This window comes from Coturnix japonica, chromosome 11 (assembly GCF_054131305.1).
Source record: "Coturnix japonica strain WE chromosome 11, WE-NBRP24, whole genome shotgun sequence".
Lineage (NCBI taxonomy): Eukaryota > Metazoa > Chordata > Aves > Galliformes > Phasianidae > Coturnix > Coturnix japonica.
The window spans coordinates 26,931,980-26,955,267 of NC_140673.1; the positions used below are offsets into that span (position 1 = coordinate 26,931,980).

A 23,288-nucleotide genomic window follows, 5' to 3' on the forward strand; every position below is an offset into this window, starting at 1 on the left:
GGGTGCTGGTGCAGTACCAAGTGCAGGGCCGGCCTTACTGGAGGGGGGTGTGGGATATGGAATTTCAGCCGCATCCTGCAGGTCCCTGTTGGTGTTTCTGTGGGTGTTTGTGTTTTTTGGGCTGGGAGCCATCGGTTCACACACACACAGTGATGGTCTGTGAGCTGCGGGTGGACTGATCTATGATTCTATGATGGAGAACCAACTTGAAACACTACATCCGCCCTTCAGCAGCTGCTCCTCTCAGTATGTACCTTTAGAACACGGATTTTAAAGAGCAGTTAGAAGCTCTAACAGCATTGTCACGCACTGAAGTTCCAGCTGGGGATTTCAATCCCACCAGCCGTCAGATACCGGGACGATTTTGGGGCCATTTTGCTGCTGTTGACCCACATCCTTGTTGGGCTGAGCACACACAGGCCGCTCCTCGGAGCTCACGTCCCGCCCGGCAGCCGGGGCTGAGCACGGGGCCGAGCTGCCGCTCCGCCCCCAGATACGGCGGCCGGGAAGGGCCGCGGCGGTGCGGCTGTGTGAGCTGGGAAGCGTCCATCGCTCCGTGAGGGACCAGAGCGGGGAGAAGGGAGACGGCAGGGACAGGAGGTGAGGGGCCAAACGAAGCGTCATGGCGGCGGCTGCGCGTTCCCTCAGGCGGGGCCCGGGGGCGGCGGGGGCTGCGCGGGGCCGGCGCTGGGACTCGGCCCGGCTGGAACGGCTCAAGGCTGGGAAGGAGCCGGGCGGCCGGGCGGCCTGCACTGCGCCCAGCGCCGCATGAAGCGCACTCGCTGTCCTTGCACGAATCCCGTTTCTGTGCAGACTGGAAAAAAAAAAGCGATGGCGGCCGTAGTTCTTTGCTTCATAAACGATGTAGTGCCATGTAGACACCGCTCACCCTCCATTGCAGCTGCTGGCAGGAGGGACAGAAAAACCCCAACAACAGCCGCTGTGCTGCACAGCCCAGCACACAGCGGGGAGCTGCAGCACAACGGGACCGGAGTCACCCCGAGGTACCATCACTGCCATCAGCTGTGGCCCATGGAACTGCTATGTGAGACAGCCCCGGTATAAACCATCCCCAGTATAAAACATCAGCAAATGTTGATGAATTTCTTATAAAGTAATAGAATAACACGTTAGTGAAGGGCTGTGCAATAGGTTGTTGTGTTCCATGCCCTACCTGCAGTTCAGAACACTGCATTCATGTGGGTACCTTCAGGCTCTGACTCCCCAACAGCTTCACCGTAGGTATTATGCCACCAGCAGTTGAGTTTCACTTACTGACAACGTGCTCACAGTGGAAAGAAGTACTAATGCCTGTGTCTTCATCTGCTTCTGATCCCAGTTCAATGGAGAGCAGCACAGGGAAAGGTAGATACAGCTCAATATTCTCTGTTGAAATGGAGGAGTGTACACATAGCATCAATAAATGTTCAACAGCAGTTCAGAGTCATTAAATATACACACCCTTTTACACAGTTTCTAAGCACTTTCCCTACAGAAATGATCTGCACAGCGGTGCCTTTCACCACCATTTCACCTCTCTCACTTTCATAATAGTTAAACTGCTGCAAGAAAACACGATCTGATAAGAAGAGCCTTTTTGCACCGCAGGTGGTATTTAGAAGGAACCTGGATGTGATGGCAGTACCCTGCTCGTCTTCTGACAAGTTAATTCCATTCAGAATTATGTCATTGCACACACTGTTGGTAACTGTTTTCTGCCATGTACATACACAGCAGAACATGTTCTGTGTCTGTCAGTTCCTCCAGCATACATACACTGTGGCTTAGGAAGCCCTGATTAGATCTAAAGCTAATGCAGCTTCTCATGGCAAGGTGTGCTTGTTGGTGCCCTGAATCTCTAATAGAAGACTCTCACTGTATTCTCTTCAGAAGAAAAGCATCTACTCTGTTCAGTAAAATCCAGCTCTTCATCACACTGCAAACTGGAACGAGTGCACACACACTAGTACAGTTTGTACACCCTAGATCAGATTGTTGTGCAATAGAGAGTGGTTGGAGACCATTAGATTTTATTTAGCTCTGCATGGTAATTTTATTAGTGTATGTTCGGAATTAAATGTTGTTATTATTTATTCATGGAACACGTGATTGCTTCTCAGCAACTTTATTACTGTTTCTGGTCACGTGCAGACAGTGATACTATGCCCTGTGTCCCCTGTGCCATGGAGACGTTTATATGTTTGTTTTTACAGCAGCACAATTTAATGTCTTGCAAGACAGCGATGGCTTGTTCTCCAGGATTTGAATATGGAGGCCACAGGGACAGATGAAGTGGAAAAGATAAAATCAAAGTTTATGTCAGCATGGAACAACATGAAATACAGTAAGTGAAATGGGATATGGTGAAATCCCATCTCCATTGTATAGAAGGAATATTTCCCCAAGCAGTGTAATTTTGTGATGAAGCATCTGCAGGAGAATTAATAGTCTCCCATTTTCAGTGGTCATATACAGAGCTATTGGATATTATTGTAGGGGATGGAAACCTCACCAAACCAAACCACACAGTAATGTATTTCCAGTCAAGACAAAGCAACTTGAGTTCAGCTTGACACCTCTGTATGCCAACAATTTCTGCTCAATAGCATTAAAATTCAGGTGTTCATACATGGATACCATAACTGTTAAGACAGAATGTTTGTTTGTGTTTCGTAGAATTACCCATTTTAGTTATTTGTGGAAATGAAATCCAATTTCAGTGCATTTACTCTGTACTCCTCTTCCAGGGTTTATCTTTGGCTTAACCAAACTCTACTAGAAATGTCTTTTTGGAATCATTCACTCCCAAATTTCTATTTGTTCTGCATTTCTTTCAGGTTGGGTATTGAAAACAAAAACTTACTTCAGTAGAAACTCTCCAGTCTTTCTGCTGGGAAAATGTTACCACTTCAAATCTGATGGTATGTAGACATCACATAACACATCCCAGTCCGACTTGGCAAGGACTCTGTGCATGTTTTTAATCTCCCAAAGGATTACTGAAATCAAAATGTGGATGAGAAAAGCTTTGAAAATTTGTAGTTAGATAAGTTGAACGCCACCACTAATGCCTACCACACCATCCTAACCTGCTTTATCTGCATTCTGCTGTGAAGTCTGGTTCTTTCTGTAAATAGTAGCTCTCTAAATTACATTTAATTTACCTCTCAAACTGAGATTTTCTAAAAAGAAAGTGTAAATAGCTACAATTCTGACATGAAGAGTAACACCAAAACCCTTGTTATCATTTTCCAGGATACAGTTTCCAAAGTATTTTCTTTTCCCCGAATGTCTCTATTAGACTATTTATGTTTAAGTGAATCAAGCAGTTGTTTCCTTGCAGGTGAGCAATGTCTTGGACACTTGCTGGTTCTTACTCTTTTTTCAGCTGCCACATTCCTGATGTATTTCCTCCCTGTATTTGAAGCAATTGTTACTTGTCACAATTTGTTTAAAAAAATGTTACAATTTTGCCCCATCTTTCTTATTACAGAGTTATACACTGTATTTTCACTACAGTAATAGAAGTTCTATACCAACTTATACCTTAAATTGTGCTTTGCCTTACAGAATCTGGTGAACTCTCAACAGAGGGATCCAACTTTGATAAAATCAACACAGAGATTTCAGGAAACGTTGAGGAGTTTCGTAAAGATTTCATTTCTAGGATATGGCTGACTTACCGAGAGGAGTTTCCTCAGATCAGGGGGTCTGCACTAACAACAGACTGTGGCTGGGGCTGCACGCTCAGAACTGGTCAGATGTTGCTGGCTCAAGGCCTTATGCTTCATTTCCTTGGTAGAGGTAAGTTACAAGCAAGGAGATCTGTATTTGGTGCGATTAAGCACAGGTATTTTGGTGGGAGCATAGAAGTCTCCATATAGTCAGAATTTGAACTTCCAGTTAGTTTTGGTTCTGGACTTCTTTTCCTTGATACTAGAATTGCTATGTTGTAGCAGAGCATCACTCTAGCCGATCTGCTCTTCCATTTCGGCAAAGGAGAGTAGCAGGGTGTAGCAATATGAACAGATCAATACAATGGGAAAGGTATTACAACAAAGGCACAATAATGGCACAATAGAAAGGTGCTATAAGGAAAAGGAAGAAGATCACTCACCTGTATCAGAGGAGTCTAGGTTTGCAGGAAGAAGCTTCACTAAGAAGGGATCTCCAACCAGAGAACCTTCCTCACTCGCAGTCAGCCCTTAAATGGGGTCTAAGAGAGATGGAGGTTCCACCCCTTCCAATCACAGCTGAATTGCCTTCGCCTGTGCTCCCAGTGCTGACCAGGTCCTTTCCACAGATGCTCAGTCAGTGGTTCAGGCCATGACTCAGCAGTTCCATACACAGGCTTTGTCAAAGAAAGACACTGGAAACTAGAAGTGAAGTACAAGTGAAAATTGTGATCCCATGCCTGATCCCATCCCTATTAGCCACGTAAATGCCCAATTCTCTTGAATCTTCCTTGTTTCTTGAACTGAAGATGTGGAAATGAGTTCCACAGCCCATAGCTGTGGGCTATAGCAAAAGTGATGTTCTTTTATCAGTTTTTAAGTTGTACATTATTCAATTTCTTCTAGTATTAATATATTGAGTTAATAGAAGGATTTTAATCTAACTTCCATACATCATTCTTTGTGTTGAAATTTTCACTAGCTCATTTCCTCCCTTTCCCCATGTACTTCTCTTTTTTTTTCCCCCCTCCTCGTCTATCTCAGAATACTCTTTCAATCACAGCTGTTTGAAAGATGTAGCTCTAGGAGATGTGGAACACTTCTGCTTCCAAAGGCTAAGCATCCATGCCAGCCCCATTCTTCTAAGCTGAGCCTTGTCCTGCCCAGAGCTATTTCTGGATCTCCTGGTTACCCACTTTGTCTTTTCATCCTCTTCTCCTCCATCCCTTTCATAATCTACCAGACTGCTCCTTTCAAAGAACCATTCCTATCCCCTCTCACCACTGTTTGTTGTCAAAATGATCCAAGAGAAGAGCCTGAAGTCATCCAGGCACATTAGTTAGAGCACAACTTATTGCTGACAAGGCTATCCAGTAGTCCTCAGGAATATTTTAGTAGCAGATAGCTCTGAAAGCCTGTTTTGATCATGCTATGTACTTACTGTGAGCACGGCCCCAAGCCAGCTGCATCACAAAGTTGTCTTTCTTGGCAATGTCATCACCAAACTGTCAGCTTGGCTTACTGAGTGCTCCTTTTGCTGAAGGTACTTTAAGTCATAAAGCATACATTGACGTTATTCCTTTCAACTGATTGCAAATGTGAAAATATTTGAAAATGTTGTACTGAGAAAAACAAATCCCTTAAATGTAACTTATTTCTGTACATGCGTTTTTAAAACTGCAAACCAGAACCTGACTGGGGCAACCTGTGACTGTGAGTGTGTGACAGCTCACTCTGAAGTAGCTTGAGATAAAAAAGCCCCAGGTTTACGCCTTCCAAGTCAATGGTTACAAAGAATTCCTTGCACTGTCCCCAAAGAGTCCCCATTTGGAAAGTGATGCGGTGATTCCAGAGTGCCAGTATTTCTGGGGCAATCCGAATGTTTAGGAAAGGGGAAGTGGTCTAAAAGGCTGTGTATGGTCTTACAGTATTTGTGACTGTATGGAGCCCTAAGTTAGACTTTGGAATTAAAACACAATTGTCTGTGTGCTTCCTCTTTGTTTCTTAGACTTTTACGTGGATACATCAGCAAGAATTACAGGGAGGGCTGCAGTTCTTGCTCTCTGAACTTGAAGAGATTCCTCTTGCTGCTGTAATGGCAGCTTGCTGAAATGTGTCTTGTTGGGCAAAAGCACCTCACGGAATGAATCATAGGATCACAGAATGCTCTGGGTTGGAAGGGACCTCAAGGATCATGAATCTCCAGCCACCCCCACCACAGGCAGGGCCATCAGCCTCCACATTTAATACCAGCCCAGGCTGCCCAGGGCCCCATCCGGCCTGGCCTTGATCACCTCCAGGGATGGACAGGGCAACCTCTCTGGACAGCCTCACCTGTAGGGTTTGTTCCCTCCTGGCACAGCAGCCTGCCCCGTTGTAGAGATTTCCTCACATCCTCTGTGTTACAAATAGTTGTTCAGACTTGTGGGAGAGACTTCAGTCATCTGACAAGGGAAACATTGCTGCTCTCTAGATGTGCTGAACCACCATTATGTTATTAATAGGAACGAGACAGGGAGGATGCATTGTTAGAGAAACCTCTTACTAGAAATGGACACTGCAGATACTGTGCTGGACATTTGAATGCAATCTAAGTAAAACTAAGGATTGACAAATTTATTAACTAAAGAAGTACAGTGGATAAAAGCAAATCTTGTTGTATTTCAGTTCGTTGATTACATTTCAGCACTGTCGTGTGCATCTTGTTGTATGTTGTATGTCATTGCATCATTGTTGGCCTGGAGAACCTGTGGGGAGAAAGGAGGGTGCTTTGCTGGTTGTGCCAGGACGTTAGCAATAAGCCTAACGTGCATCTTAAATTCCCCCTGCAGCCTGGGTCTGGCCAGATGCTTTGGACATTGAAAATTCAGATTCTGAATCCTGGACAGCCCACACAGTTAAAAAGCTGACAGCATCGTTGGAAGCATCGCTTACAGCAGAAAGAGAGCCCAGGATCCTGTCAAGCCATCAGGAGAGAACACTGAGGAGGAACTGTGGCGACAGTGAAATGAGAAATGAAGTTTATCACAGAAAAATAATTTCTTGGTTTGGCGACTCCCCGCTGGCAGCTTTTGGCTTACATCAGCTGATAGAATATGGAAAGAAGTCTGGGAAAATCGCTGGAGATTGGTACGGGCCTGCTGTTGTCGCACACATTTTAAGGTAAAAGTATGGTTATTCTTTGTTGTTACAGTGCTGAACACATTATGGGAGAAGCATTTCCGAGCATCATGAGATTACTTCAGCTTAATTGAACATCTCGCTGATCATTATTGGCTTTATAAAATGCCCACATTAGCAGCAATTGGAGCTTTATTCAGAGGCAGGAGTGGAAATAGCAGCAGGTGCAGGAGGTAAAGTCAGCGCCGCTGTTTGGTCTTATTTCACAACAAACCAGCATTCCTGTTTTCCTGTCCATTGGGCAGCAGTCCTGAGGTCTCTCCCAAACCTGCTTTTAAGTAGAGCTTCATTTTAAGCAGAGCTTCATTGACTGAAATGTTCTAAAAACTAACCACTCTTTCAACCTTGGAACATGCATAACATTATAGATTTTTTTTTTATACTGTAACCTGGGGGCTGTAATGTACTGATAGTGTAATGAAATGTCAGAGCTGAAATTGATGTTTTCAGCATTTCTTTGCACATATCAAATTCTTGTGAAACTGTAAATGTATGGGACTATTAATATTATAATTATATCACAGTAAAAGTAAAGGGTCTGTGACATTCAGTGTGGCTTAAAAGAAAAGTGGAAAGTCAAATTTCTCCATGCTACGGTGCCTTTCCGTACCATTTCTTTGAATATCACAGATTGTTTTTTAATAATTTATGTTATTAGATATCTGTTCATCGATAAACCAAATCCCTTATAAGCCATTCCAGCAGATGTCCAAGTCTGTATGTTTCTCTATATGTCGATGGAACAGTTTTGCTCTTTAGTGTAGAAGCAGACTCATCTCAGGTGAAACCTACCCAGAACTGCTCTGCTGTGTGTGTGCATTCATGCACATACATACAGTGCTGTGAAAGGTTCCTGTTATTTATGTGTTTTCTCAAATTTTTTTTCTTGGCAATAGAAACTGTCAGAATTCTTTTTGCTTGCTTTAAACTGCAGCGACCTCTTTCCTTATACATGGGGAAAAAAAACCATCTGTTCCAGCATCCATTTAACATAAACTCAGTGTGATCTGAAACACTGCCCAGGATTCCTTTCCCAGATCTCGCTGCTCCCCCAGCAGTGCTTACAATGTGCAGCGCTCCCATTACTTGGGAACGACCGTATTAAACAATTCTTCAGAATAAATTGTGGAATAAAGGGACGGTGACCATTTAATGCAAGCATGTATTGGAAGCCAAGGGCTAATCTTGTGTTTTGAAGAGTTTAATTCCTTTACAAATGTTGTCCTTGACAAATAAACATGCTTCAGACCACTGACATATATTTGCTGTTTAGTTTTTAGCTGCATTACTCTCATCCCTCCAAGAGCAGCCTAATGCTGCAATGGTCTTTTAGAAAGTTTTAGCAAAACCCTATAGCTTTCTATGAGCTGGCCTTTATTTCATGAGGGGAGGGGCATCCGTACTGACCAGAAACAGAAGGATCTTGAATTTAAGAATAAAAAGAAAAAAGCACCCGTGGCTTTTGAAAACCCCCAACGCGTTTCTAAAAATCAAACGGTCTGTGTTTATTTAATGTTATTTTTTTTCTCACCTGAGCTGATAGTTTTGTGTTTGTACTTAGAAAAGCTGTTGAAGAAGCGAGAGACCCTGAGCTGCAGGGAGTGACAGTCTATGTTGCTCAGGACTGTACAGGTAAATGCTGTGACTGTAGATCCCTGCTAACATTGTAGATGCTCTTTGTGCCTTTCATAAGCTCTCAACAATGAAGCCCTAAAGGAAAAAAAAAAACAACCATAGATGCGTACAACTGAGATTATGTAGACAAAGAAGTTCTTGATACGGGCAGATGTTTGCTCTCTTGAGATTCAGACATCACAACTTGAAAGCCTCAAACGTTGCTTGTTTGGTTTCTTACTAAGACAGTGAAATTCAGAACCCAGGCACAGTCTGTCTGCCTCCAACACCCTTATATTTGTGGAGCCTGAGCACTTATCTTAGTTAATCTTTTTTGTATTCTGCTTCAGTGTCATTTGAATAGTAGGCCAGTAACAGTTTCCATATCTTACTGACATCTACTCTCCTAAACCAAGCAAGCAAGATAAAAATATTTCATTTCAATTAGAGTAGCTTTGCTATTTGCTATTTGCGTTCTCTTTTCTTTTGCATCAAGGGTTTCTTTTTTATCCGTTTTCCTAGTGGAAAAAAAATGCTGAACCAGCCTCTTAGAACAGGATGAGATCTTTTAGCTTTGGGTTCAGAGATGCGAGGAGGATAGAGAGCCAGTCAGTGGTACAGCCCGTGGTAACCTTCCTTGTGCTGCAGCACTTGGAATCACCAACAGCGGGCAGGGGAGCTCATGGCTCTGCATGTTCAGGAGCAGAAAATGATGACCAAAAAAACCTGAACATGGTGCAGTGTTACATTAATGAATGCAGTTGTTCGGAAAGCTGTGTCTTACACACCAACATTTTTGTGTCTCCTTTCAGTCTACAGCTCAGATGTTATTGACAGACAGTGTTCTTTTATGGATTCTGGAGAAGCAGACACAAAAGCTGTAATTATATTGGTTCCGGTGAGACTCGGTGGAGAAAGAACAAACATGGACTACTTAGAGTTTGTAAAGGTATGAAATGAGAGTTCAATCATTTTTCAAATCGGAGCACTAGGAGACTTCACGATGGCAATCTTCTACCTATTAAATGTGTGGTGGTGATTTTACAGTTGAAGGTTGTAAAGTTTGACTTTACAGATTTTAAATTTCCCTATTACAAGATGAGACGTAATTGCAGAGCACATGATGTCCCTTGTGAAGCAGTGAAAACTGCTCTGCTCCTGCAGCAGCCATCTGAAAGGACATTAACGCAGTGGCTCAAATTATAAATGGTAATTTAGTTACATATGCTGCCAAAGTTGTGCTATAATAAGTATCAGCCAGCATTTTAAAATATAAATATAGCAAATACCTTATCCTGTTTCTTATCTCCTTAATTGCCAAATGCCTTAAGGTTGTTTCCTGTCCTTTCCTTTTTCACTTTCTCCACCTTAAGAGAGGGGACAGAATTTTTTGACAACTTTAGACATTACTTCAACTACTGCTTCACTGTCTGCCCAGTGGGATGAATGCTTCTAAGCACAGTGATACAGACGTAGAAGTCAGATACCACAAATTAAAATGAACTGGAAGAGAAGGAAAACTAAAGGAGAAAGCAGGGAGGAGAAGAAAGTCTCTGCCAGCCTGTTTTTTTAGTGGAGGCTCCACTTACAGTGTTAACACTTGAAGATGGATGGTAATGCAATGGATGGTCCCCACTGAGCTCAAGCACACTCATCTTTAGTGAAGAGATTCTTCTCTTTGCCCTTCTGCTTTATCTTTCTGCATGATGTAGCTGTCTGTAGGAAGTACTGCCTTCTAAGTATTAGAAGAGGAATTTAAGTTGCACGCTCTCAGTTTATTTACAAAATCTGAGAGGTCTTTGCTGCTGCATCATCCGTGTGTTCTGACCCACATTCCTACAACAGGACAATGTGGCACAGAGGCAAAGAGGTGCAGCCTTTCATTTCAGTGATGGTTTTTACTAAATAGCCTTTCTTTCCCAATTCCTTTTCTTTCCAAGTGGTTTGGGAAAAGTTTCAGTTCATTTGTGCTTAGTTCTGACACATTTAAGCTGTACAAGTGATGATGTACAACAGCCCTACTTAACTTCCAGCATTAACTGCAAAAGAGCCTTTGGATCAGTCATGTCCAGGGAAATGCACACGGTTTTCCTTTGTCAGCTAACAAACAGTTGCTTTTGCGACTTCCTTAAGGTTTCTTCAGCTAAAGGAAAGTGTCTCCAGTTCTTTTATGTTGGCTTGTATGATTGATGGGTGTCTGTAGCCAGTCCTACCCTGCAGAGGCTGTCTCAGTTTAGCTATCAAAAGCGCTTTTTTGCCAGAATGAAATATGTTTGCTTGGCACTGACTTTCCAAGCACAGGCACATTGAGGTTTTCTTAGCAGCACCAGCCTTAAAGAGGAGAGTTCTGCTGCTCACTTACCAGGAGCGGCGCTGCCTTTCGCAGTTGCTGATAATGGGGACGGTGATAAGAGGGCTTTCAATTGCACATATCAGTCACCCCAGTCTGTGTCTTGACTGCTCGCTGAACAGTGACTGAATTTCTTGGGGTCTGGATTACAGTTAAAAATGCAGATTTTAGAATGTAGTACAAGAGGTAATTTTTACAAAGGATTTTATATTTATGGATGAAAATTGATAAATATTTTATAATTCAGTTTCACAAGAAAATGTCCATAGATTAAACAGTTATTCATTACTCTAAATAGCTTTGCTCTCCTCCTGTTTCACTGGCAGAGGATGTGTCCTCGTTGGCTGTTGCAGCCTTTGCCTCCCCTCTGCCTAAACCTACTGTAACATTAAGGTATCAGGAGCAGTTTCTTAAATAGCCCTCTGGCTTATATTTTAAATGAGTGTTTTCTCTTAGCCTGGATAAACCACATTGAAGCTGACTTTGTTAGTGTCTCAAGTCAGGCACACAACAATTTTTGTCATGTTCCATTACTTTATCATTGTCGGAGTAAGGAAGAATTTATCTCAACAAGAAGCCTTGGCCTTAATAGAACAGGAAATATCAATCACTTTGTTAAGGGAAATTCTCCCTGCTTGGACATTGATAATGTAATGGTTATAATTTTAATGGGTGATGTGCTAGAGGAGAGGATATGGGTATGATTGCCAGCTAATGGAGATTTCCTTTTAGCTCAGATGATTGTCTTCTGGATTGCTGTCCCACTTTGGGCCAGCGTCCAAGTGGTGAACCCAAGGTTTGTGCAGTGCCACCAGAAAACCATCATGATTTACTGATGTTTAAAGGCCACTCACTTCTCAGAGTATTTACTGGTCTTGGGCTTCGACTGTATTAGAACAGTTGGGCTCCATTTCCTGAGCGTGCAGTGTTGGCAGAACGCGGCTCCTACTGGAGCTGATGGGGAGCGGATGGAGAGCTGTGTTCAGCCAAGGCAGGATGCACACAATATCCTAATGAGCCCCACAAAGAAACAGAACCTTGTGTAAGTGAGGAAAGTGGAAATATATTGGAGAGAAGCAGAAACGACCTCCATGCTGACTTATTTTCCTTTATAGGTACTTATCTTAATAAACCACATTGGACTGGGAGCTGCCAGGTGTTAGTAATTCCTAATGGCAAGTGCCTGGGAGGTTTCAGTTCTGCCTCCAGTGGGGGCAGCTTGTGGGTAAAGAAGAGGAAAAGAAGTGATGTGCCTAAAAGCAGTAAAGGAAAAGATTTGGATTCTGTTTGATCCTTTTTCTGTTTAGCGCTGTCCTAATTATTAAATGTTCTGCTTGTAGGGTATTTTGAGCCTTGAGTACTGTGTTGGTATCATTGGTGGCAAACCCAAGCAGTCGTATTACTTTGCTGGATTTCAAGGTTAGTATTTTAATATGTTCTGTCTCTTCAATATTTTTCTTTAAGAGTTAGGAAGTTAATATAGGGCCGGTGGGAAATAGCATGATTAAAATAGCAAAATGAGTGCCTTATTAATTCATCATATCTACCGTAGTCCATTCATTTGTCTTTTACCTCATATAGTAATTGGATTCTGTAAAATGTACATTTAATTTCCCTTGTTGCATAAACAAGGCATAATTTATCTGTTTCACCAAACTTCAGGAGCCTTTGCTTTCCCATCTGGCAGTTCTTATTTACGTATTTACTTTTGGCTCCTTTAAGTGGTGGTAGTTGATGCTCAGATGACAAGCAATATATTCTTCCTGTCAGGATGAAGCAGCGCAATACATTTTTCATATGCAAACTCCAGAATATAATTGTATGTTTGTAAAAGTAATTTTATCACCAAAAATTAAATGACAGTCTCATCACTTTATAAAAATTCTGCTTATACAAGCATGTTTGATTATGCAAAAGTTAATCTGTCCTGCAAAAACCTATGCTTCAGTCAATGAATATCAGCCTGGCAAGCAGTTACTTGCTGGTGTTTTTTTCAGCTGTTCTGCATAGAAATTGGATTGTAAGCAGTGTAATAATAAGGTGTTTTTTGAATTACTTGTCTTCTGTTTTGTCCTTGTAGATGACAGTTTGATTTACATGGATCCTCATTACTGCCAATCTTTTGTAGATGTCAGCATAAAGGATTTCCCTCTTGAGGTACTATGGATATAGACCTGGCACTGTTTTCTTCCCATATGAATCAAACACTAATTATTTAGAGATGTTCTGGCTTGCTGCATCTTTATGGTTTTACAGTTATCAGTTATTTGTCAAAGTTCTGCCCTTCTTTATAGGCCTGTAATCAACAAAAATGACCAGAGGTTAAAAATGCCATATGAGGGTTTAATTTTTGCATCGTTAACTTACATCTTTTTATTAGTAATGATTGGAAAACCTCAAAACTCGATGGCTGCTTTACTTATGTATTTTTCCATCAGAGAAAAGGAACGGTATTTGGAAATCTTAAACCCAATTAACTTGGATATAAATTGGGCTCGTTCATTTTCGGTTGTGTTTTCATAATTTTATCGTGTTTTAAATTCAAGCTGCAATGCACATCATTGAGAGAACGGCCGGAGTTCTCAGTAGTAGGTGCCCATAGTCAGTTTGGAACCAGAGTGTCTTCTTAATGAGCTGTTATTTTTAATCAAGCTGTTGAAGGTGTTGGTACTGGGGTTGTTCTTTCTTTCCCTCCCAGCCCCTTTTAGGCCATGATTTTCTTGGTGCATCAAGGTGCAGTGTGTCTGTGCCTAGGTGTTACAAAGCACGCTCTTTATTTGATAGTACTGTTTTCCCTTTTCTTTAACTTCTTTCCAAATAACTTGCATTGAAAATAGATAGAGCTTCAAGGAGGTTATTAAAGGACTCCATTTACAAGCGCCATGGGAAAACATTATCAGCTGCAGAAGTTCAATAGCCACAGTACTCACAGTGAAAGCAGTCAGTGCCATCTGTACAACCTCTCCTTGATCCTGGTCTGTCCAACTTCCTCATGAACTCCCAGGCTCCTCAAAGCAGCTCTTATCAAGTTGGACATGCACGCTGGGTGCACACACTGCATAGAGCAGCATCCGGGTTTCTGGAACAGAGTTGGTTATCAGTGCTAATTCCTCACACCGCTGTGATCTGCACTGAAGTGCTCCTAAAGTGGAAATGCAGCTTTAAACAAAAACAAAGTGCATTTAAGTAGGGAAAAAGGGTACATATGAATTCCTGCCAGCCCCCGAAATGCCGTCACTTCACATTGGATTCTTGAAGGTTTGCAGTAAGGTCCTGTAAAAAGTGGAAGTGTGTCTTAAGCGGCTCTTGAACTCACAGCTCAATACCAGGATAGGTGTCTTAAATTGGTGTGTTACGCTGAGAATGCAAGTCAAATGGTGTGTAATGAAGTTATGTATATTCACGGCTTCTGGTTTGTATAGCAGCTAAGAGTTAACTTCAACTGAACAATGGGGTGAGTGTCAGTGTTCAATTACTATCATGAAAAGAAATACCTGTTAACATACCGGTTCCAAGGAGGTAATATGCAGGAGTTGATCACAATACCTTAATCAAAACACCATGAAAAAGGATTTAGGGAAAGAGATTACGTGTATCAAAGGTCTTACACAGGGCTAATGTTAAATCCTTGGGCTGACTTCAAGCAAGCATATTTTTCATTATCGGTGCTTAGCGAGATGCTGTAACTGTCACCACTCACCACGTGGAACTGTAAGGCCTCTAGGAAGGTTCTGAATGCAGGAAGGGAGCGGAGCTGCTATTTTAGTTTTGGCCAAATGTATCAGAAAATCTCTCTAAGAATAATGGAAGTTTCTGCCTACGATATCTTTGGCTTTTCCCTGCTGAGATATTTGAAAGGAGAGTTGCTGAGTCCTGCCTCTCCACCTATTTTGCTGCTGCTTTGTGGCAGCAGCCAGCGATTATAACCAAGATCTTTGCCCCTTAATGCTAATAACTGCCGTAAAATACAGCGCCTTCTCTGAAGATTTTACAGTTTAATTGGGTGAGGCAGACAAAAGGTGGGGAGAGCACAGGAATGTGGAGCTGAAGGGACTTCCTTAAGGTCGCACCGCAGCTCGGTGGCCAAGCTACAAAAAATACAGCTCTTTTTGTCTGCCGTTGCCGTGACTAATTCTGCACGTTATGCTGCAGGCTGGCATTAATCTGAACTCCCAAATAAGAATAAGGTTTTAAAGTGCATTTGGAAGGCACGCAGGCTGCCAGCTTGGCTTGATCGCGCTGTAATGCCTTTCTGCAGACGGAAAATATATTGCAATTTAATGCTTAGTGCATTTAATAGTATTATATCTTTGTCCAGAAATGTCAAAAGTAAACAGAAATTGCTTTCTTAGCGTGGATAGTTGCTTGTTAGATTTATCTGTGGGGAGTATTTTCAAAATTGACAAATTGTCCAGAATAAGTTGGAAATCAATCCAGTCTGTATTGGCTTCCCGAACCCATTTGTTTGGAGGAGTGGAAAAAAAATGCCTACCCACTTCTCTTTGTTGTGTGGTGATTTGTGTAGCATTAAGAATACGGCCCTGAACAGCACAGCACAACCGCAGTCAGTGGTGGTGGAATGGGAGATGTAAGGCGGAATAAATACGTAAAGCATTGATGGACTTGGTGACTCAGGATGGAATATTCAGCCTTCCAGTTCTGCTTATAAAATCTGATATTGGGGGGGGCGGGGAAAAAAAAAGGAGTCCTGGATAAATATTAATTGTAATCTTTGCTTAGATTGCTGTTGGCTTTTTTTAGCAGAGGTTGAATAGAAACACCTCTGAGGTTTGTAATCACAACTAAACAGCAGCACCCGGCCCTGTGTAACGCTGTGGCACTGTCAGATGCTCTCACAGCAGGTAACCGGTGCTGCTGTCCTCCGTAGATTGACTTTGCCTAGCAAAAAAAAATAGATATATATTACAACTATGAAATGGGTTTTTAGGTGTAAGGGCTGCTTGGTGTTATCTGTCGGGCTGCTGTTGCTGCAGTCGAATTGCATTGGAGCAGTTGTGTTTCCGTGCAGAGGAGCCGTGCTGGTGCTGCTAGCAGAGCTCCGGCGTCGCAGCGTCAGCCCCGCGCTGCCCAGCAGCTCGTATTGCAACGTGAAAAGGGGCAGCACAGAATATTCACAGGGGGATCCCGATCCCCGTGAGAAGCTGGTGACAGATCAGCATTAGAGCCGGCTGCTCGCCGTGTTGCAGCGTCCGCGTTCACGTTATTTCGCTGCGATGCCGAGCGCTACATGGCTGTGCCCGCGGTGCCGGCAGAGGAGCCGGGGATGCTGCTCCACAGCCGGCATGGATCCACAGCCAGCTTCAGCTTAGCAAAACCACGGCTCCTGTAACCAGAGAGCACACAGCACCGGCAGGGTAAAGGGAGTGTGTGTCTGTCCTTGTAGATACTGTGAAAGAAAGAAGAGTGGCAAAGGTGCTTTGGGCTTGTTTGTTTTATCTTCTCTGCCACGGCTGCTGATAGTATCAGCTCCCAGCGCTGCCACATCATCTGTCACGGAAAGAGATTTTGCATTGAGAAAAAATATGTATTTATAAAGCAGAACGTGCTTTTCTTTGGCGTTTGTTTTGGTGTTGTTTTTTTTTCCCCCTACTTGTGTGGTTTTTGGTTTCTCTTTACCCATTTCATTTACCAAAGGAAAATAGAAGAGGTTGGATGATGCCATTATGTGGCTTTTATAGAGGCTGGGGGAGGGAAGGGGCAATGGGCGGTGGTAGTAAAGCAGTAATTGTGAGATAGTGCACAAGCTGTTACTGATTCAATTTGCAGGAAAACATTCACCTCCTCTGCCTTGGGAACGTTCATAAAGCACTGCTTGAGCTGCCATAGATGGCAAAGTGCTGCGAGCAACTTGGGTCAATGCAGCGTCACTGCAAGGGGCTTTGCATGCGTGAAGTGTGTGGAGAGGGGCCGAATTACTGGTACATTGAGGGGGGAAGAAATAACTTTAAGGATTTGCTGGGTTTTAACACACACGATCTGGTGGATTGTATGTTAAAGCTTATGATTAAGGAAGAAAAAGTGAATGCTTTGGTCTGTAGTATCCTGAGCCTTAGCTCTATCTGACGGTCTGTAATCCTTCCCATTGCAGTCATTCCACTGTCCTTCTCCCAAAAAGATGTCATTCAAAAAGATGGATCCGAGCTGTACGATAGGATTTTACTGTAGAACCGTGCAGGACTTTGAGAAGGCTTCGGAGGAAATAACGAAGGTGGGTGTCCGAGCTGCAGCCGAACTGTGTGTGCTGTGTGTGGGAAGGCAGAGAACCAGCTCGGCTGGACCAAGCAGGAATCATTCATTTACTGCTGCTTTCGCAGTCAGGAGAGCTCAGATTGTTTTTCATTCTGTCTGTTGTTACCCGTAGGTAAAGCCGGGGATAATGGGCAGCTGGTGCGGCCGGGCGGCTCCGCGAGGTGGCACTATTGAAATGAGAATATTGCGGAGCTGCCCCGCGCCCAGCAGTGCCTTGTGAAAGGCACAAACATCCCTCGGGAGGAATCGGTTTTGAAATGGAAGTATTTGATCCAGTCCAAATTGTGTATTATTTCTTGGTAGCCGAAGCGCTGCTTCTTATCGCATTGAAATGTAAAGCGGCGCCTTTGTAATTCAGTGACAATGTTTTGAAGTCAGGTGTCGCCCAGTAAATGTGTCTGATGGCTCCTTCCACTTGGGAAGCACAGGTGGAGGCTTACTTAGGTCCAAAGGTAACCGACCTTTTTTTTTCCTTGATTATTCCAGCATATGAATGCTTGACTAATCCGTTGTTTTAATGGTGGTCGCAAATAACTGTGCTTTGTGATTTGAAAAAAGGATCCCAGAGCAGCAAAAATGTTCCTGATATTAATATTCTAACCATAGCAGTTACCACATCCACACAAAGAATGACCGCTCGTGCAGCATCCTGATTGCCTTGTTAGGCGGCATTAGCACTGTAGTTTAAAACAGCATTTTAAGCTTAATATTCGGTAGATTTTGATTAACATTGAAGTGGTTTCTTTGGATCCTTATACAGAGAGGTAAAACATTTCGCTACAAAATCACATGCACTGGAAGTTCTCCTTTTCTTCCTCCTCCTCCCTTTTGAGTTTGGGATGAAGTACTTTTGTTTACATATGCTGTGAAAATGGCCACGGCTCACATAAGTCTACATAAGCTGTTCTCCCCGTACTTTGGTTATTAACTAATGTTAATGACATTATTTTGTATCAGTGTATTTCAGACACAGCAGTTTGATAATAGAGGTAAGGTTGGGTACAAATACCACCCAAAAAACATTCTGTGATCTTTCAGTCCTTCACATCCTTTGTTTTTTCCTGCTCTCCTGTGTTTCTTCTTGTAACTGACTCCCAGATTATTGGCACGGTGCACTCAGTTTGCTGTGTGCAGCCTATGTTAACAAACTCAGATTCTTGCTGCTTTTGTGGCTAATAAGAGGTGGGAGGAAAGGTTTTGCTTTTATTGCTTGAGGATAAACCTCATGAGCCATGTACTCAGGGACAGAGAAATTAAAGCACTGAAATCAGGGGCCCAAACTGAGCAAGTGGTAAAAATCCATTCAGGCTGCCCTTTGATTCTGTACTTGCCAGTTACTAAGCTGCTGTCGTTTAGTTTGGAATTAAATAGCTGATAGATTTAGGGACAAGAAAATGCATCCGGACTTGAACACCAAAGTAGTAAAAATATCAATGTTTATCACAGCACCGCAGAAATCACATCACAGCGGCATCTGGAGAACTTGGAAGTAAAACAGACCTATCCACCGCCATCCCTTGTTAGAGAAGCATTGCTGCAGTTGTAGCCCTGGGTCCCACACATGCTTATTTTGTACCACGTGAGCCATCCCTGCAGAACACAGCAGCCATGTTTCTGGAGTTTGGTCGCTGTCTTCACCAAAGGCAGATTCAGCTGTAATAATAATGTCAATAATAATGCCCTGTAGCTGCATTCTGAGTTCTTCCATATTATAAACCAACCCCAACTGCAGATCTCCGCAACTGCTGGCTGTGAAGTGCTCTTAGAAATGTGAACTTTGCAAAATGTTCTGGTGCCTTTTCAAAGTCGTAAAACACACACTTTGGCACAGCTTACTTTTATAAAATAAATAAAGCCCAAATAACTGAGTTTAGCTGTGGTTTTGCATTATTATTATCCGTGCTCACTGCATGAGGTGGAGCTTGATAATAGTTGTAATAACCAAGGCATTTTCTTGTCTGTCCAGTCTGTGCTCTGTGTAATAGTCCACCACCTCACATGGACAGTGCAGTGTAAGTGCAGGTGTATTTCTGCCCTGATCTGGAGGGACCATCTGCAGCGGTGCTCGGTCTTTGTGAGATGCCTGCAGTACTTGGTATGTGTTCTGTTGCAGATGTGCAGTTGGGAGCTGCTACTTCAGAGTCCTGCATTGCCCCAGCTTGCACTCAGTCCTTGGAGCTGGCAGGGCTCGTATCTGGCTGTCTGGTCTCACAAGACTTACCAACGCTTTGTTTCCTGACCAGCATTTTTCCTTTCTTCTGAAAATACTCATCTGTTACTCTTCCTTTGCTTTTGCTCGTTACTCAGCGTATGCTGTACCTCCTTGCCCTTTCCCCAGTGTTCACCTTAAAATACCCAATGGCCATTATAATAAACCAGAATTAAGTGGAAAGTTTTGAACGACAGTAAAGATGAAGGAATCAGAGCGGCTTTTTCACTATCACAGGAAGAAGAAATAGAAGGAAATGCTTGTTTGAAAGGAGGAGGGGATGTTTAGCATGTGCAATGCTTTGTTTTAATGCGATAATCAAAATAATAAAAGTTAGGTTTTCCATTTCTCAGCCATAATTCAATTAATATAACTACTTACCGCACTCCTTTGTTTCTGGTGTAACATCTTATCTGGTGCGTGTTTTGCATTGCAGATGCTGAAATCTTCATCCAAGGAGAAATACCCCTTGTTTACTTTTGTGAAGGGTCATTCCCGGGACTACGACTTTGCTTCCAGTCCACTCCATGAAGAAAAATACCTTTTCTCTGAGGATGAAAAGAAAAGATTAAAGAGGTTCAGTACGGAGGAGTTTGTCCTGCTGTGAGGACGATTCCCACCAGGTTATTGGCAGCTGTTCAGGAGAACACTCACCTTTTAAAAATTAAACTGCGTCCTCCTCTTCCTCCAGAAAGGCGAGCTGTGCTGAAATGGGTCTATTTTCATAAAGATGATCGTGTTTTATATGTGAATAGTCTCCCGAATGTCATTTCTAACTGTCTGTACTAATTGTTTTGATTCGCCACTTGCTGGATGAGGTTGAGGTTGTGTTGTGCTGGTGCAGGGAGGTGGCACAGCTTACAGCCAGCTCTGCTGCGTGTCCCTGGGTCCCGGTGGAACCTCCTGAAAAGCACAGCTGCTCCTGGACCTGCAGCCCTCGAGTTGTTCAGGCTGGGACAGATCCTGAGCAGAGCTCAGTGCTTTGCTTTGGTATCACAGGAAGGCAGCCGTGGGTTTCGGGACCATGTTATTACATGTGGTGAGGGCAGAGCTCTGACCTGGTTCACCATTAGGCCCAAATAACAGCTAATGCAGTAATTGTGAGTTCCCTTTCTTACACCGCGCTGCTCAGATGTGAGTTTGATACAGCAGTAGTAATTGTCGGTTGCAATACTGATATAATTATATAGGCTGAATTTTGAGTTAAGATACTATTTAGCAGTATGATTTTATAATGGTTTCTCATTAAGCTTGCTTTGGAACCTTAATATGAGGAGTGAAGATAAAGTATTACCTTGCCCCACAATTTTTAAAGGTTATACTATTAAATTAACTGCAACCAATCAAAGCGGCTGAGGACAATTACTACAAGAGTGGTGTTTGTTTCCCGATCCGACCATTGCGGTGCTGAGGCTCCTTTCCTTCTGGTGCAGCTTCAAGATCAAAGCAAACGGGGGAGTGGGCGTTTAAATTCCAGGGTGTGATTATTTTTTATATGTTATTACTGTACAAACGACGACTTGATGGTGTGTGTTCTCAACCTGCAAACAAGTGTACATAAACGGGTTCGTGTTTTAACACAGTAAATGCGATATTTAAAGCATGTATTAACGCTGCTTAGAAAATAAAGAAGGTGTGAACCGTGGAGTGCGTGCGCCTTATTCATATCAGTGAATAGAACCCTGCGTCTAAAAACATGCTGCAAGGTGTGAACACTGTGTTTATTTGCAATAAAGACAAATTTTATCGTTGCGTTGTAAACCAAATGTTAACCCATGCTAAGTGCCATTCAGGCACAGAAGGCACAAATGTTGTCTCTCCAAATAAGCGGTGCATGTATTCATTAAAGCACCTTTTTCTCTTTTATGAGAAAGAAATGACAAATAGTTGGGCTTCAGGCAGAGCCAGCCCGGCTGCGTGCACGTGTCGGGGCTGCAGTCTGCATCTTCAGGTGCTAATTGAGTTAATATCCCAAGAAGCCAAAATGAGATTCTTTGTGGTTTCGTCGTTTTCAGAATCAGAAAGCAAAGGCACACATCGTTTGTCTAAATTAGTAACCTCTGCACGGTTAAATCGCGCCAATAATTGGCGTCATATTTTTTACATGCTGCATATATGTGAGGATGTTTGGCTTGGCTCTTACTTAATATTTTTCATTAATAGCCCAGAAGAGGGAGTAAACAACGTACTTATGGAATTTAGATGTCAAAATGAGGAGAATTGGGTATGTCACCGGGAACTGGGAAATAGGAGAGTCCTGATTAGTGAGGCTCAGATTCATGGAGCTTCAGCAAAGAGTGCACGACTGTCCCCTGGATCCTTTGGGTGACAGCACACAGGAATTAGACACAAAATCACACTGTGCTTTTGCTTTTTAACAAGTGTGGGAAGGCTGATGTTGCACTGCTACCAACCAGCCTGGCCCAAAGGCCGAGACACACAGCAAAGAGCGATCCTGCCTGCAGTGGGTTAGATGAATCAATAATGGCTTTTCCATTTACAACTTCTGTTGTTGTAGTCATAATAATAAAACGTAATAAGCTTCAGAGACTTTAATGATCAGGAGCCTGCAATAGTAATGAAGTTGGGAGCTGCGTGAAACTAAGAGAACACAGAGCCGTGCAGTGGACTTACTCCTGATTGTGGCATTGCTGTTTTTAATGCAGGTACATCTCCGGTTCCTGCAGGCCTACACCAGGAGCCAGCAGGGAGCTAAGGCACAGATCTGCCCTGCTGAGCTGCCCTGGCTGCGTGCAGCTGCCCACTGGGCCGGCTCTGACCTCGCACCAAGCAGGGAGGAGCAGCCGCTCCAAGCCCTTGGGTTGATGATTTTGTAATGGGAACAGTCCTACAGCAATAAGAGCTGCAGTATAATTGTTAGAAGGACAAATGTCAGCCTACCATCCCGACAGCAAACTTAAAGGGGAGAAATAGTTCCATTCGTCTCAGCCCTCTTGCAATGTGTTCATAAAGAAACGTAGTGGTTGAAACACGCAGAGTTTATTCAAATAGTCCTTTCAGACTAAGGGCCGTTGTTCACTTTGGCTCTCCAATCTGTTACCAAGCCCTTCTCCACAATGGTGTTTTGTGAGGAGCTCTCTACAAGCAGCTATTAAAAACTGACAGCTATTTTCAGAGTGTTTTTCCTGTTTCTCATGCAAAGCTCCAGCACTGAGAAGCCCACTCGTTGCCCTGGTGCTGGACATCCACATACAGTGGTGACACAAGTTAAATTACCAAGTTACCAGAAATTAATGTTTTTCAGTAACTACAGGGGACTTTAATTGGAAACTATGTTAATTGCATAGTAATTCTCTTTACCTCGTCTGCATTACCTCCCGAAAACTCCGCAATTAATTTGTGCCATCACTGTTGCTGCTGCTGCCTTCAAACACAAACCCAAGGAGCATTAGTTACGCACACCCAGCAGTGGCCTTTTTCCTTAGAGGACTCCACAAACCCCGGCCTGGTGGCACCAGACTGCTCAGACCACAGAAATTGTTGGCCTTTCCAAAGGAGCTGCTCTGGACCCACCCAATTACCTTTTTCCTTTTCTGCCATTTCCTTTCTCCTCAGAGGTTTCTTTGTGTGCTTAGAGTATCTAATACTATCTTGATACAACCCTAGGATGCCATGTGAGCAGCCAGGGCTCCATCTTCCCCTTCCCAAGAAATGCTGGAGGTGGAAAGCAGATGAGTGCGTCAGACAGTGACAGTGCCACCAAGAAGCCCATGTTTGAGGATGCAGGAAGGGATCTTCTATTTGCCATTAATTACAGTAAGAAAACAGACTCACTCTGGAGACCTGATTTATTCCCAGAGTTATTGACAATCTCTTAAACCAAATGATGGAATGAAAGGCAACCACGAGTTATGAAAGGTCAATAATCCCACAAATGAACACGAACAGCCCACCCTGCTTTCTGCTCCTGAAACATTTTCATCGGCTGCCAAGATGCAAAGAGACATTGCAGCGAGGTGGGATGGAGCCC

At 43.1% G+C, this 23,288-nt stretch overlaps 1 protein-coding gene across 6 annotated transcripts; it reads left to right on the forward strand.

The window, feature by feature from the left end:
• Positions 1 to 491: 491 nt before the first annotated feature.
• ATG4C (autophagy related 4C cysteine peptidase) lies at positions 492 to 20,942 on the forward strand. 6 transcript variants are annotated; one of them, XM_085511681.1, is made up of 13 exons: positions 492 to 600; positions 902 to 1,004; positions 2,214 to 2,344; positions 2,838 to 2,921; positions 3,571 to 3,804; positions 6,506 to 6,836; positions 8,416 to 8,486; positions 9,281 to 9,417; positions 12,159 to 12,237; positions 12,899 to 12,975; positions 16,928 to 17,047; positions 19,055 to 19,183; positions 19,734 to 20,942. In XM_085511681.1, exons 3-13 carry the CDS (start codon positions 2,269 to 2,271, stop codon positions 19,902 to 19,904), a joined length of 1,509 nt encoding a protein of 502 aa, XP_085367807.1. In that variant the 5' UTR covers positions 492 to 600; positions 902 to 1,004; positions 2,214 to 2,268; the 3' UTR covers positions 19,905 to 20,942. The 6 variants fall into 6 exon arrangements, with proteins under 6 accessions (XP_085367807.1, XP_085367808.1, XP_085367805.1 ...); XM_085511682.1 differs by lacking the exon at positions 19,055 to 19,183; XM_085511679.1 differs by lacking the exon at positions 902 to 1,004.
• The last annotated feature ends 2,346 nt before the right edge of the window (positions 20,943 to 23,288 follow it).